At 47.1% G+C, this 16,158-nt stretch overlaps 1 protein-coding gene across 3 annotated transcripts in view; it reads left to right on the top strand.

Moving 5' to 3' along the window:
* prkd3 (protein kinase D3) overlaps positions 1-16,158 on the top strand; it is a 261,740-nt gene that overhangs the window by 140,808 nt on the left and 104,774 nt on the right. For all 3 annotated transcript variants that reach the window (XM_077238666.1, XM_077238668.1, XM_077238667.1), the window contains exon 5: positions 13,205-13,362. In XM_077238666.1, coding sequence (XP_077094781.1) covers positions 13,205-13,362 — 158 coding nt within the window. The remainder of the gene's footprint in view (positions 1-13,204; positions 13,363-16,158) is intronic.

Genomic DNA, 16,158 nt, shown 5'->3' with positions numbered 1-16,158 from the left:
CCGACGTGTTGTCTGACTGAACTAACACATGATGACCTCTCAGGTCTGCTAGGAAGTGTTTCAGAGCCTGGAACACCGCCAACATCTCTAGACAATTTATAAGCCGTGATATATGATGGTCCTGCGACAGCCCTTGGGCTGGACGACCACTCGTGACCGCCCTCCACCCTGTGAGGGAAGCATCCGTCGTTAGCGTTACGCGACGACAAAGAGCCCCCAACACAGGCCCTTTGAATAGGAACCAAGTTTCTTTCCACATGACTAGAGCACGAAGGCAGCGCCGCGTGACTTTGACCGTGCGGAGCGGATTTCCCCTCGGGGAGAATCCCTTGGTCCTGAGCCACCACTGTAGTGATCTCATGTACAACAGGCTGCAAGGTATAACGTCGGACGCTGCTGCCATCAGACCCGACAGTCTCTAAAACTGTTTTACAGTAAGTAGCTGGCCTAGCTTTACTTATTTCACAGCTGAGAGAATCGAAACGATGCGGGTCGGAACGAGTCGCGCCTGCATCGAAACCCAAACCCAAACGACACCCAGAAAAGTGGTCTTCTGAGGAGATAATACACTTTTCTTTGCGTTCAGCCTCAACCCCAACTTCCTGATATGAACGAGAACGACATCTCAATGTCGAACCGCCATCTGCTCTGTCTGAGCTAAAATCAACCAATCGTTGATGTAATTGAGGACACGAACACCCTGAAGCCTCAGGGGCACTAGTGCTGCGTCCATGCATTTCGTGAAAGTGCGGGGAGATAAAGCTAGGCCAAACGGAAGAACCCTGTGCTGGTACACCTCGCCCCCGAAGGCGAATCTCAGGAACTTCCTGTGTTGTGGAAGGATGGAAATGTGGAAGTACGCGTCCCTTAGATGGAACCCGTTCTATAGCCTGCTTTTGAAGGAGTGCTTTCACCTCTTGTTCCATAACCAGAGCCTGCTCGGGGCCCACCACTGTAGGCAGAACCCCTCTGAATCTTGGTGGACGACATCTGAATTGGATAGCATAATCCCTTTCTATTGTCTGCAGGACCCAATGAGATATTTTTGGAAGGCTTTTCCACTCTGCCAGAAATTCTACTAAGGGTACCAGTCTCTCGAGACTGGCCTCTGGTGTAACTTGAGCAGCAAACGCAGCGCCCTGTAACGGCACACCGGCAGGGAACAACTGGTCTAACCGCTCTGAAACCCTCCTCAGAGGGAGCGAGCGTCCCTCGGGAAATCGCTCGCTGGGACCGTCTGCGCCCCGGCATGTAGGCGGGGTTGGCAGAACGGGCCCCTGAGGGCACCGAGGAAGAATGGGCACCGTAGAAAGAGGTGAACACCTTTCCGCCTCGGTGGGGACCACCCTCAGTGTCCTGCGCGCCGTGGCGCCAGGACTTCTTCTTAGCCGAAGCCTTCTTAGCTAATATAACTGTCCTCAGATCAGTTCTATTACTGGGAGATTTCGGCTGAGAGTGCCGCGGCTGAGCCCACTGTCCAGCAGGGGGAGCACGAAACGCGACACTCTGCTTCAACGCCCTATATGATGAGCTCGCAGACGGCCGGGGCTGCTCCCGCTCAGCAGCCCCAGGGACATTAATTTTTAAAGGGAGAAATTTCTTAAAAGCTGTTGTTTGCTTTTCCTTCTCCTGGAATTTATCGATGACAGAATTTACAGCATCGCCAAATAAACCCAGGGGGGATAGAGGAGTGTCTAAAAGGAAAGCTTTTTCTTTTTCTTTTATATTTGTCTGATTTAACCACAGATGTCTTTCTGCGGCCACCAGAGCTGCCATAGATCGACCCACTAGCTTGGCCGACTCTCTGGTTGCGCGCAGGGATAAATCAGCAGCCTGACGCAGTTCGCGAACCACGTCAGCACTGACCTCCTCACTCTCACTCATGTCCCTCAGCAGGTCAGCCTGGTATGCCTGCATAATAGACATAGTATGCAGACATGACGCAGCCTGACCCGCTGCCGAATACGCTTTACCCACAAAAACCGAAATATTTCTAAGAGGATTGGTGGGTAATGCCGGTGCCTTAACAGATGACGCAGCCTCGAGGGAGAGAAAACTCTCAAGCGTCTCTTCCACGCGAGGCATAGCCGAATAACCATATGATTTTGCCCCCACAATATTAGAATATGTTGAAGTCTGGGGACTAAACACTCTATATGACACCGTTTTTTTCCACGATTTCGACAAGAGCAGCACTGTGGAGATCGGGAAAAACGTCAAACACCGGCGTGGAGGTTGCACTCGTGACGGCAAAAATCTCTCATCTAATTTTGATTTAGACTTGACTCCTGTCTAGTCACTGGCCATACAATGCTGAGTTTTTCTACAGCTCTTGTTAATACCTCCACTAGCTCATCACTTTCGGGAGTGTAAGGTGGCGAATCCTCCACATCTCCCTCATTTATAACTGGTGCCTCAGCCAGAGCGGAAGAAACCGCAGCGCGTGCTTCCGAACACGGGACTGAGGCACTGGATCTCACAGGTGAAGGGAGAGATAATGCAGAGCCCGTCTCTAACCCCGCTGAGAGATCCATCTGAGATCCCCACGATACGCGTCGTCGCTCTGCCTCGGCAAGAGCAGGACCCGAACCGCGGGGAGCGCTTACCGAACCGCTCTCCTCGAAGAGCGCCCGGCGGGAGCGGAGCGTCCTTAATAGCAGACGCTCGCAATGCTCACAATCAGCTCCCTCGAGAGCTGACTGGGCATGCTGCACTCCCAAACAAACAACACAAAGAACGTGTGTATCCTCACTCGTAAAATAACGCGAGCAATGAGGGACACACTTCCTAAACTGCTGTTCGTTCGCCATATCTCTCTTAATATATATATATATATATATATATGTGACCCGTCACAGAAACCAGGGACACAAGTCGGCAGCACAACTTTCGAGCAAAATGAGAAAGAAGAGTTTTTTTTCAAAATTGGTGATTTTCAATTTTTTGGATAATCTGTTAATTGAAATCACGAAGAAGCCTCTCCATGTTTGAGATAGCAGTATTGGTATATTTAAAAGCTTACATTTTGAGGTTGAAATCGGCTTGTTTTCGGAGATTCTAGCATGCAGTAGGGGCGTGGCGTGTCATTGTCTGTGTGTATTTCCATACTGAATAACCCGGCGCTTTTGCCCCCGCCCTCCAAGTCAACCACATGGCTACTTATTATGCTGTGCTCTGGCCAGCTCTCTCTGATATCAAAATTCAATGAAGATGGATGCCGCAAAGATTGTCGCAGACGAGATGAACCGTCTGGCAGTTACACCGAAAATGTTTTCGCCGCACTTCGTGGGCTCGGGAAACTGAACCGGAGGTATGGGCGCAGTGCGCTCGCCCTCAGTGCTTCAATACGGCGGCTCGGCTCGCTGACAGCGGTGGCTGGCTGTTTCATATGTGACGGAGAATCGAAATAGAGGATGCAGTTAAGACCTTTGCTGCTGCGATGAAGGCCTGCCGTGCGTGTTTCTGAAATGTAAGTTAAGCTTCATTTGCTCTTTAGTCGTTATTTAAGATGCTGAACCTGCTGATGATATAATGTGCTTGCGGACATTTCATTTGTGTGTGTATACGCACATAAGAAAGTGGTGTAAAGAGATTTGCAACAGTAATTTGAGGAGGTGAAATGTGATTATTTGGAAAATTGCAGAAATGACTGCTTAAAGAAAAATGCCAGCAGGCATTTGCCTCCTACATAAACTTTAAAATTGTTGACATTTTGGGCACACGAGCGTTGCGTACTATTTGCGCTATATGTAGGCCTATGGCTTATTGGTCTTTGTTTGTTGTTGTTGGTTTTGCGTTATATGTATATGGCATATTGGTCTTTGTGTGTTGTTGCTGGTTTTGCGTTATACTGTATGTATATGGCATATTGGCCTTTGTGTGTTGTTGCTGGTTTTGCGTTATATGCAGGCTATATGGCATATTGGTCTTTGTGTGTTGTTGCTGGTTTTGCGTTATATGTATATGGCATATTGGTCTTTATGTGTTGTTGCTGGTTTCGCGTTATATGCAGGCTATATGGCATTATTGGTCTTTGTGTGTTGTTGCTGGTACGTTGCAAATAGAGGGGCAGCACAATTGTTTTTCGCCTAGTGCGGCAGAAGTGCACTCATTCGAAGTGTAAAAAAAGCTGTAAAGCACATGGAGGAGCTTTACAGGGGGTATGGCTTATCTAAATGAGATGTAAATGAGCCCTATTGTCACCCCCAGCAGCAGAGACAGGTGAGAACTGCACAATCTTTAGCTCGTTTTCTCCTCTTTGAGCTTTTTTAAGTGCCTACTTTAAAATGGCCACAACTTCTCCAAATATTATCAGATTTCCACATGTTACACATCGTTGGAAAGCTTGGATATTACACTCTCAGAATCTATGAATAACTCAAAATGCCCCAGAACCGACTTGTGTCCCTAGTTTCCGTGACTGGTCACATATATATATATATATATATATATATATAAATTGTTTGTGTGGTGCAGAGTATGTAAAGACAGACAATATTCACACAGGGACAGATTCACATATAGCGCGACTGAAGGCACAGAAAGCTGTTGCGCTTGTGTTTATGGGGTGCTTTATAGTTTCCTGGTCGATGACGTCACCCGCCTATGACGTTCCATCTCTCTATTGGGCTGATTCCATACGTGCTTCATGACGCACAACGCAGGGGCGTTCCCACAGCGTTTGACGCAGCTCGAGTTCCCTTGATGAAATAAACAGTGCTTTTCAGGTTTTTCAGGTAGATCTAACAGAAGTTAGAGACAGATTAGGTAGATTATGTACAGAAATTGAATAAAGTAATCAGATGTAAAATAACTGCATAGTCTACACTGTATAAAGTAAATATAGATTAATCCTTACTAAAGTTATTCAGTCAAGAGCAGTGAGTGATTTTTTTGTCTTTTGTTGTTTGATTAACATTAAAAACACAGGCCACAGCAGGAATGTTAGGCTGCTGTCACTTTAAGACAATGCACGGGTCCAGTAACTCACACAGAATGTTTACATTGGCAAGGCTTAAAAACACGTGCAAATGATAAACGATGCAGAACTGGCCCTATCGGGAGAGTGACTATTCCATCAACACTACATCGGGCAGTCCTTATTGAATTTAGATCTAGTGGTGCGAGCGAATCAAGCATTTTCAGTTAATTCCTATTGAAGCTGAGCTAAGTTGAATTGAAAACGCTCGCTCTGCTCCGCGCCAGTGGATTACCACCGTTACACCGTAGTTCTTACATGTATTTGGCAGTCTATTGTTGCGGGTGTATTATTGATATGTGAAAGTCTGGACCCTGAATATGAGACAACCCAATTTTTCAGATGTATTTCCACCATCTTGTATTCGAAATATTATAATAATATATTAACAAATATTATAATATTTGTTTGCATGTTTATATTAACTTGCTGTTTATTAAAAGTCAAAATCTCATCGAGTTTTTAAAACCTTTTTTCAATGTTTTCAAAAATCGTACTCGGTTAGTAACTGTAGCAATGTTCAGGGAAGAAGGAGGCGGGAACCGGCGAACATTTAAACATACTTTATTAAAATAAAACCAAACAAACTAAAATATCGCCAGCAGCCCCTCGCGGACGACTGCTGGCTTACCCAAAATAAAAATAACGGCCAGCAGCCCCTCGCGGACGACTGCTGGCTAAAATAAAACACAAATACAAAAAACAAAACTCAACTAAAATACAGGCCTGTTCCTCTCTCGATCATCAACGTCGTCACTCCTCCTTTATGCTTCCGCTCCTCCGTGAGAGATGCGAGACCGGTGTGCTCACAGGTGTTGCTCATTATCAATCGCACCACCGGCCTCGCGCCGTTCTCTCACGTCCCTCGGCCGTCCTGTTCGCCACAGTAACGTAACCTTGGTTCTCTCTAGAGAGGGAATGAGTACTGCGTAATATCTTACGCTGTGGGGAAAACCTCTTTTTCACGAGATATTGAAGCCAAAAATTATCCTTAATTTTGAATTAATGTAATACACGTTGCAGCAGCATGCAGACATAGGCAGGGCAGCTTGCGTGCCTATTGGCTGACCTGCAGCAACACCAGCAGCCTATCGAGAGAGGCCCTGTGTGACGCCACATCCAATGGGGGCTCTTCGCGCCACTACGTCACGTCCCGCCGAAATAGGCATGGCCTTGACCTATAAATATAGCTCGACAGGCTGATACAAACTGGTTTTTCATCGCCGAAGCGAACGAGAGCATGTTGTAAGCACGGCAAGATACGCAGTACTCGTTCCCTCTCTAGAGAGAACCGGGTTACGTTAGTAACCGAGTACGTTCTCTTACGAGAGTTTCTCTCGTACTGCGTAATATCTTACGCTATGGGGAACACAGTGTAAAACGCTGTGCGTTCTGGGATCCGACACCAATGTCCCAAGGGCAGAAGACCGGGTCTCATATAGTGCATGATCACCATAGACTCACAGAGAGTCGGAGAAGAGAGGCAGTAAGCATCATTCTCCAAAAATAGCATCCTACAGGAGCTAATCAGGTTAATAGTGTACCACGCAGTCAGGGTGAACAGCGTTCAGCCTGAACTGGGTAGCAGTATGGATCTTAAAACACCCATGGAGCTGTTCTATCGATCAGTGAACGATGCACAAGCAAAATTCAGCCTTCTGAGCCGGAGCAACGGGGCAGACAGAGCTGATTCCTAGGCCGACAGAAGCTTAGACTGTAAGGCGGGAACCTCTAGGTTATAAAACCTTATAAATGTAGACGGCGAGGCCCAGCCTGCCGCCGTACAGATATCCAGCTAGACTCTCACGACGAGGCCACGCCTCTCGTGGAGTAAGCTCTGACACCCAAAGGACAGTGCAGGCCCTTAGAAGTGTAAGCCAGCGCTATGGCCTCGACTATCCATCTGGATAGGCTCTGTTTTGATGCGGCTAGTCCCTTAGAACGCCCGCTAAACAAAACAAAGAGCTGCTCAGTCTGTCTGAAAGCAGACGAGCGGGACACATAAGTTCTCAGTGCCCTGACAGGGCATAGGAGACTCGTATCCTCCTCCTCCTCATGAACCGGAAGGGCGAACAGGGCAATCACCTGGGCCCTGAACGGTGTGTTGAGGGATTTGGGCACGTACCCATGTTGGTTTGAGTATGACTTTCGAGTCATTAGGCCTGAATTCCATACATGTCTCGCTCACCAAGAGCGCTTGTAAATCCCCAATGCACTTCACCGAAGCGAGAGCCACAAGAAACACTGTTTTGAAAGACAAATGTTTCATGTCTGACAAATGGATTGGCTCTAATGGGGCACCTTTCATGTCATCCAAAACCGTAGAAAGGTCCCACACGGGGACTGAAGGAGGTCTGGGAGGGTTCAGCCTCCTAGCTCCTTTGAGGAATCGTACGACCAGGTCGTTCCTCCCCAGTGACTGGCCAAACGCCGGTTTAGTAAACGCTGCTATGGCCGCCAGATAAACTTTGAGCGTGGATGGGGTTCTGCCCTTATCCAGTAGCTCTTGAAGGAAGGAGAGAACTTCCGTAACCCCGCAGTCTAGGGGTGAAAAGCCATGAGCTTGACACCAGCCAGAGAACACAGACCATTTTGAGGAATAGAGCCGTCTAGTAGACGGGGCTCTAGCCTGTGTGATCGTGTTTAACACTCCCTCCGGGAGGTTAGGAGGTACCCGTTGATGGCCCATGCATGCAGGGACCATAGCTCCGGGCGAGGATGCCAAATCGATTCCTTGGCCTGAGAGAGGAGGTCTTTCCCCATCGGTATTGGCCACAGGGCAGTGCTGGTCAGCTGCATCAGGACTGTGAAACCAAGCCTGGTTCGTCCAGAGCGGAGCCACAAGCATCACTGAGCATCCGTTTTCTCTGATTCGTTCCAACACCTGAGGCAGGAGCGAGACGGGGGGAAAAGCATAGAGAGGGCAGCGGGGCCAGACGTGGGCCAGCGCACTCCTGCTCTAGGAGAAAAACTTCGGACAGTGAGCGTTTTCCTGGGACGCGAACAGGTTCACCTGCGCTCTGCCGAATGTCTCCTGCAGCAGTCTGATTGTCAGCGGGTGCAGCGACCATTCTCCTGCTGGAACATTATTTCTGGACAGTCTGTCTGGTCCCAGATTCAGGTGACCAGGCACATGTGCTGCTTTCAACAAAAGCAGGTTGTGTTGAGCCCAGACCAGGAGGCGTTCCGTCAGCCAGTAAAGGTTTCGGGACCTGATGCTGCCCTGGTGATTTATATAGGCCATGCTGTCCGATCGGACCAGGACGTGGTGACCTTTTATTTGGGGACAAAAACGCCTCAGCGCTTTGTCGACTTCAATCATTTCCAGACAGTTAATGTGTAGAAGCTTTTCCCATTCTGACCACTGGCCAAAGAACGGTCTTCCCTCGAGCAGCGCTCCCCATCCCGAGGTGGAGGCGTCCGTGGATACCACCTTCACACTCGAGCAAGTCCCCAGACTCACGCCTGACTGATACCAGTCGATCGCCTTCCGAAGTTCCAGAGCTGAGACGCATTTCAGATCGACCTTGAGGTGAAACAGACCGGAGGCCCATGCCCGAGGTGGAACTCGGACTTTCAGCCATGACTGCAGTGGGTGCATACGAAGCAGACCCAGGTGGAGTACCGAAGATGCTGAGGCCATAAGGCCCAGCATTTTCTGAAACCTTTTAGCGGGACTATAGTGCTGTGGCGGAAGGATTTCGCGGTGTGCTGAACGTTCAGTCCGCGCTCCGGCGACAGGCACGCTGTCATAGACAGCGAGTCCAGTACTGTGCCCAGAAAAGAAATTTTCTGACTGGGAGACAGCGAACTTTTCGCCCAATTGACTATGAGACCCAGGTTTTCGAGATGCTCGAGTAATATGATTCTGTGTTCTATGAGCTCTGAGCGTGATCGAGCTAGAATCAGCCAATCGTCCAAGTAGTTCAAAACTCGCATGCCCCAAAGTCTAAGGGGTGCGAGAGCCGCGTCCATGCACATCGTAAATGTACAGGGTGCCAGGGACAGGCCGAACGTCAGGACTGTGTATTGCCTGGCCCTCGAAGGCGAATCTCAAGAAATGCCTGTGACCTGACGCTATTTGTATTTGGAAATAAGCGTCTTTCAGATCTATTGACATAGACAAGTCCTCCTGGCGAACTCGCGCGAGGATTTTCCTGGTTGTAAGCATTCTGAACTGGCACTTCACAAGCACTCTGTTCAGTTGCCGCAGATCTAGAATGGGTCTGAGACCCCCGTCTTTTTTCGGTACCAGAAAATATCTGCTGTATACACCCCCTTCACTCTGAGCCTGAGATAAAGATTCTATGGCCCCTTATGCTCAGTAGTTTCGCTATTTCAGCTCGAAGTAGATGAGCTAACTCGTATTTTACCGTAGTTTCGACACGCGCCGTGTAATGGTTTTAACATGTCTGTGAGTGAATGTGTTCGCGGGACAGCGGGCACATTTACTGCACTCAAAACAACGTCTGCCTGAGCTGACTGAATGTGTGTTGGTTTCGTTTTTACAGAAACCGCGGGACATGCATAGTGTAGTGTTTGTGGGCAATGGGTTGTGGGCACATTCACTACATGTAATGCACAATCGACATGAGTCGCTGGCCGCGCTCGATTTCTCTAAGGCAGTTTGCGGAGCGAGAGCGAGCGGGACAAAACCCTGTGGGGTTCAACATGTCTGTGAGAGAATGTGGGCGCGGGACAGCGGGCACATTTACTGCACTCAAAACACTGTTGGCCTGTGCTGACTGAATGTGTGTGTTGGTTTCTTTTTCACAGAAAACGTGGGACATGCATTATGTAGCGTTTGTGGGCACTGAGATGTGGGCACATACACTACATGTAATGCACAATCGACATGAGTCACTGGCCGCGCTCGATTTCTCTATGGCAGTTTGCGTAGAGAGAGCGAGCGGGACAAAACCCCGTGGGGTTCAACCTGTCTGTGAGAGAATGTGGGTGCGGGAGAGCGGGCACATTTACTGCACAGAAACACCATCAGCCTGAGCTGACTGAATGTGTGTTGGTTTCGTTTTAACAGAAAACCGTGGGACATGGATTGTGTAGTGTTTGTGGGCACTGAGTTGTGGGCATATTCACTACATGTAATGCATAATCGACATGAGTCGCTGGCCGCGCTCGATTTCTCAATGGCAGTTTGCGTAGAGAGAGCGAGCGGGACCAAACCCCGTGGGGTTCAACTTGTCTGTGAGAGAACGTGAGCGCGGAACAGCGGGCACATTTACTGCACAGAAAACACCGTCAGCCTGAGCTGACTGAATGTGTGTTGGTTTCGTTTTTACAGAAAACCGTGGGACATGCATTGTGTAGCGTTTGTGGGCACTGAGTTGTGGGCACATTCACTACATGTAATGCACAATTGACACAATCGGCCGTGGCCGGAATACAGAAAATACACTTCATGTGATTTATCTGGGTCGCCGTGAAAATGGCTTTTGTGTGCAGGCAAGCGGGCCGTGGTACCGGCTTGTTTACTGCAGAATACACTGGAACAGTCGCATTTTCTGGAACTGAACAAGCGAAACATTTTCGGTGCATTTTTTATTACACTCATAACACCATCGGCCATGGCCGGGATACCAGAAATTACATTCTTCATGTGATTTATCTGGGTCACCGTAAAGCGGCTTTTGTGTGCAGGCAAGCGGGCCGTGGTACCGGCTTGTTTACTGCAGAATACACTGGAACAGTCGCATTTTCTGGAACTGCACGAGCAAACATTGTCGGTGCGAGTCTGGCCGCGATGAGACTTAAACACCGTTGCTTACCTAGGAGGGCTAGGAAGACTTTGAGGCCTCGGGCCGAAAGCGGGAGAGCGGGCTGCGCGGGTGCCTTCCACTCAAGGCCGTGGCTGCCGCGGCCTGTGAGAGCAGATGTATCAGCTCGAATTCGATGCTGGCCCGTTTCCCTGACGACTAGCGGGCAGAGGGGGGGAGGTCCACAGAGTTCGCCCAATCCTCACTGTCCGACGTCAGCTATCTCGTCGTCACCAGTGGCGGAAGCGGCGGCGGACGGCGGCCGCTGTCCGTCGGTGAGCGACTCGAGTGAAGCTGGCGAAGCTGGCGGGCGAACCGGCAAGCTTTCGCAGGCTGGAGAAGGCTCGGGGACCCATTGAGTACGGCGCTTTATATGGCGCGGCACTGTAGCGGTCGGAAGTGCAGACTCGGAGAGAAAAATGCCAGGCGTGTCCTCCGAGTCGCCATGGCAATAGCTTGCAATGATGGCAGCCGCCGTCAGCGAGCGCGAGAGGTGCATGATCCTCACCCAGGCAGGAAACGCAGATGACATGGCGGTCCCCGACGCTGAGTGCGGCTCAGCACGAGCCACAGGAATGAGGCATCTTTAAAAAGACGCTTGCTCTTTTAGATAAGAGAGAGAGAGTGTGAGTCGCGGCGGCAAACACACACTCGGCAGAGTAAAAGGATATATACGCCGGAAAGCGTAGCAGGTACGGCGACTGAAGGCGGCGAGATGAAGGCCAGCGGCTTCAGAAGCAAAGGCTCGTCCCGCAGAAGGGTTTTCTCAGACGGCGCGGTTTCTTCACTCTGGATCCAGCGATGCGTGAGCTTCGCTGAAGAGATGAAAAATCAGTTTTTATCAGTCTGTCGAGCGATATTTATAGGTCAAGGCCACGCCTATTTCGGCGGGACTTTACGTAGTGGCGCGAAGCGCCCCCATTGGATATGGCGTCACGCAGGGCCTTTCTCGATAGGCTGCTGCTGTTGCTGCAGGTCAGCCAATAGTCACTCAAGCCGCCTTGCCTATGTCTGCATGCTGCTGCAACGCATTTTACGTTAATTCAAAATTAAGGATAATTTTGGGCTTCAATATCTCGTGGAAAAGATGTTTTCCCCATAGCGTAAGATATTACGCAGTACGAGAGAAACTCTCAGAAGAGGACTCAGATAATACACGGGAAAACACATATTGGTTGAATATTTTTTAAAGCTATGCTCATGTTTTCTTCTTTTTTTTTTTTGCCAAGCTGCTTAGCATTCCCAAAATGAACTTTGTTTTGGCCTGATTTTGTTCGAAACAAGTTAATTCTTTGATTTAGCTTAGAAAACCCTATCTGAGTTTTTACGTGAAACATCTTGTTTCAGTCTCCCATGTCCATGTTTGTATGAATTGAAGTCCATATAGTGGAAAGTCTAGTGTGACTGCAGCTTTATTATTAATATTAACCACTTTTCTAAATATAAATAACTCAATAAAAACCAGGTATTCAGTAAAAATAGCTAGGGGTAATAAGCTAATCGTAGCACAATGGAGACTCTCACAGATCATTACTAATTGTTATGAAAAGAAGAACAATTTAGAAAGGATTGATCCAGTCTTTGTTTGCAGAGTGATCTACGTGACTGGTCTCCCTGATGCTCTTGTGTCTGAATGGGAGTGAAACCCAGCAATCATATTCCATATCTCCAAGAGGGAAAGCTGTTTTAGCAGCAATTGGATGATTAATGCTTTTTGCCTGTTACAGTTTGTCACACATTTTTTGTCATTTTGCATTTTGCACTTTTCAATTAAAATTATTTCAGTTTGAGTTGATGAAAATTACATAACAAACAATTGAATGGTTCAAAAGACAGCAACAAAAGAACAAGTGATCTGAAACAAAGGATTCTTCTGGGTCAGAGTGTTCTTATTGAGTCTGCTTCAAAGATCTCTGATGGATTCAGGCACGCGGTGTGATGTGTCAGTGCTGCCATCAGTCTTTGAAGCTGAAATCAGGGGCAGTTTGAATGGAACCCAGTGTTTCTGCCAAGCGCTGGATGTGACATTCAAAAGCTGCATGAAGATTATGGGCTCCAGTTGTAAGAAGCCACATTGATGGATACAAGCTGTTCATATGTAGAGGCATGCTAAAACAGTTTACGCTTCAGACTCATTAAGTTTAGATCTAAAATCCCCACCCGGTCCTCAGGAGATTAATTTGGTTTCTCAGGAGGATCTAAACATGCCTAAGTGGCCACAGGTCTGTAAGTTTGAAAAGAGAAGTGGAGCTCCCTGCTGGAGGTCTGATGAAATTAGCCTTGTGTGTGTCTGTGTAATCTTATCTTGAGTCCTTAAACCTTATACTCGATTTCTATCTTCTTTACCTTATACCTGAACCCTAATCCTATTCCTGATCTTGTTTTAGACCAAATCTCAGGCTTTCTTCTGACTCTAATCCTGAACACTAAAGCTTTCCTTGTGAAATTTTAGGATGTGGTCTGAACTATCACAAGCGATGCGCCTTTAAGATTCCTAACAACTGTAGCGGTGTGAGGAAAAGACGCCTTTCCAATCAGTCTCTGCCCGGACCTTCTCTGTCTGTTCCCCGTCCTGCACCAGCCGAGCATGCTGTCGTGGGCCTGGAAGAGGTGAGGAAAGATTTGACTTACTTAATATTCATTTATTTTGAAAATTCAAAATCATCTAGGAATCTTTCCATAGATCTCTACAATGAATCAAAACAAGTGGCATTTATTAGGGTTATTATAAATTATTAGGGGTGTAACTATATCCTCCTGTCACGATTTGATACATATCACGATACAATATTATTGCGATACTCCAAGACATATGGTAAAAGGTTAACAAAAAATGTACTGTTGATTAAAATGCTAAATTTGATATTACATTGTGGGTGTAAATGATTAGGCTCGGACTTGATGCATTGAACCCAGTGCACAGGACAATAGTGACATAAAAATATTCATGATTCTGAAGCTGAAAATACAGAATTATTTTAGACGAATATACTTGCACTCTGTCACTGACTACATATACATTTAAAATAATGTAGGCCACTTTTTACTGTTAACATCAGACATTTGGCATTATCAGGACCCACAATTTTTTTGCCATGGCATTATTATACATTATATTCAACATTATATAGTAGTTTAATGTAGTACTGACACTAAAACTCTGTAAACTTGAATTGAAAACTGTCATTTTTATTTTGGGTGTACTATACAAAATACATATTGTCACTATCCACTATACATATTGTTGCATTTTTATATTGTGATATATTGTGATATTATATAATGTTACACCCATATAACTTATTGAAAAAAAAAAATGAAATGTAAATTTTTTATATTTAATTTATAATATAAAATATGACATGTTACGTGTGTAAACCTTAGGGGAACTGACACCTGGACACAAGCTTTTTAAAATTGATTTACCAAATTTTAACTAAAAAATTATTAATGAAGAATATTAAGTTAGTTTGAATATGTCTAGTATAATTTCTTGTAGATACCACTAATTTTGTGAAGTGGAATACATACTGTTTAAATGTGGGATAGGTATCCAAATACTTTTTATCCTTTTACCTTTCATTAATTCATAATGCTAGTTCAATTTAACACTGTTTTGGGACAAATGGGTTAAAAGATACGCATGTGATAAAGCGATGGCCTTGCATTAGCCGAAACCCAAACATGGCAAGGACATTATGTCCCTTTTAGTTGTCTCACAATATCCCCCTTGCACACTTTATTTTCCCTTTTAATTTTATACTCATTTTATTTCAAATAAACACCTCTTGAGGCCTGGCACTGTATTTGCTGTCCCCGCCAAACCTTGCAGCTCTATTTAAAGCATGGGTACATTGTGAAATATAACAAAATCAGGCTGGCAGCAGTTCAGTCCTACTGAAACTTTTTCCACATAAGTGCATTAATGTATAGAAAACTAAATATATATTTTAAATAGAATTAAGGTAAATCAGATCAAGAATTTCTGATTTCTCACTTTTTTGTTGGTCAGTCTCAAAAATCATCTATGTTTGTAAAATCATCTATGGTTGAACAGGTTATATTTTAACTAAGTGGTCAGTTTCGAAACATTCTTGAGACGACCACAATGAAGTTCTCAGTTCCCTTTCGAGAGGTCTCTTGTATTGCGTAAGTTGCTTACGCTATGGGGAAAACTCCTTTTCTTGAGAATATTGAAGCCAAATTTTTAAAACGTAGTGCAGCTGCACAGCAGACACTGAGCTGAGCGTCTAGAGCAGTCATTGGCTGTGCTGCGGCAACTGCACGAACCTATGGCGAAGCGGCTCATGCGCGCGAACCAATCAGGCCGCTTCGCACCCTGGCGCGTCATAGCCTGCCAGAATAGGCGTGGCTTATAGCTATATTAGCCCCCATTTCTGCCATACAATCAAATTTAATCTCCTTCAGCAAGTCCACTTCGCTGACCTCCGGATTAGAAGCCTTCTTCGCCGCCGTCGAAAAGCCAATCAGCGGAACAAACACCTGTAAAGCAGTCTGAGGACGCCGGCTCCTGTTTCAATGCGACGCCTTCAGCCCGCTGTTCTGCTGTGCCATCCGGAGCGCATATATCCTTTTTATGGCTCAGTGTGTTCGCCGCTGCGACTCACTGTACGTAAGAAGTATGTTTCACAGTGACTGTGCTTCGTGCCTTCGTGGTTTGTGAGACGGACCTTGCAGAAGCTGCACTCTCCATGGATGCCAGCTCTCTCTTGAGAGTATGCTGCTCGTCCCCTCGTGCCCGCGGCAAGCTCTCTCTACGTTCAAGAGAGCTACCCCGCCCTCACGCCCCAGATCAGAGCGAGCCATGGCTGTATCAAAGCCCTGGCCCTCTGGAAAGCAGCCGACTGGTATCAGTCCGGCTTGAGTATGGGTGTTTTTCAAAGAGAAAAGTGATCTCAGCAGTCTAGTTTTGGGGGCCCTATACGAGGGCAGGCCCATCTCCGGCCTATGGTCCATTCCAGAGAGGCGCCTACATATAAACTGTCTAGAGATGAGAGCGGTCGCTTTATCAATGAAAGCTTTTCTCCCATATCTAAAAGGCCACCATGTCCTGTTCCGGACGGACAACATGGCAGTGGTGTCTACATAAATCGCCTAGTCGAACAACCTGCACACGATGGCCAAGACTCTTATTCTATGGGCTCAGCAAAACCTGCGCTCGCTGAGGGCGGCACACATGCCAGGCATTCTGAACCAGGGTGTGGATATGCTATCCAGAGACAAAGTTCCCCCAGGGAAATGGTCTCTTCACCAACAGACGGTTCACATGATATGGAGCATCTTCGGCGAGGCAGAGGTCGGCCTCTTTGCCTCAGAAGACAACGCTCGTTGCCGAACATTTACACAAAAAGCAGGGACGCGCTAGCCCACGACTGGTCCAGCCGC

This window comes from Siphateles boraxobius, unplaced genomic scaffold (genome assembly GCF_051911475.1).
Source record: "Siphateles boraxobius isolate OS27281-9 unplaced genomic scaffold, OSU_SipBor_1 22, whole genome shotgun sequence".
Taxonomy (NCBI): Eukaryota; Metazoa; Chordata; class Actinopteri; order Cypriniformes; family Leuciscidae; genus Siphateles; species Siphateles boraxobius.
This window is presented reverse-complemented; position numbering and strand designations above follow the sequence as displayed.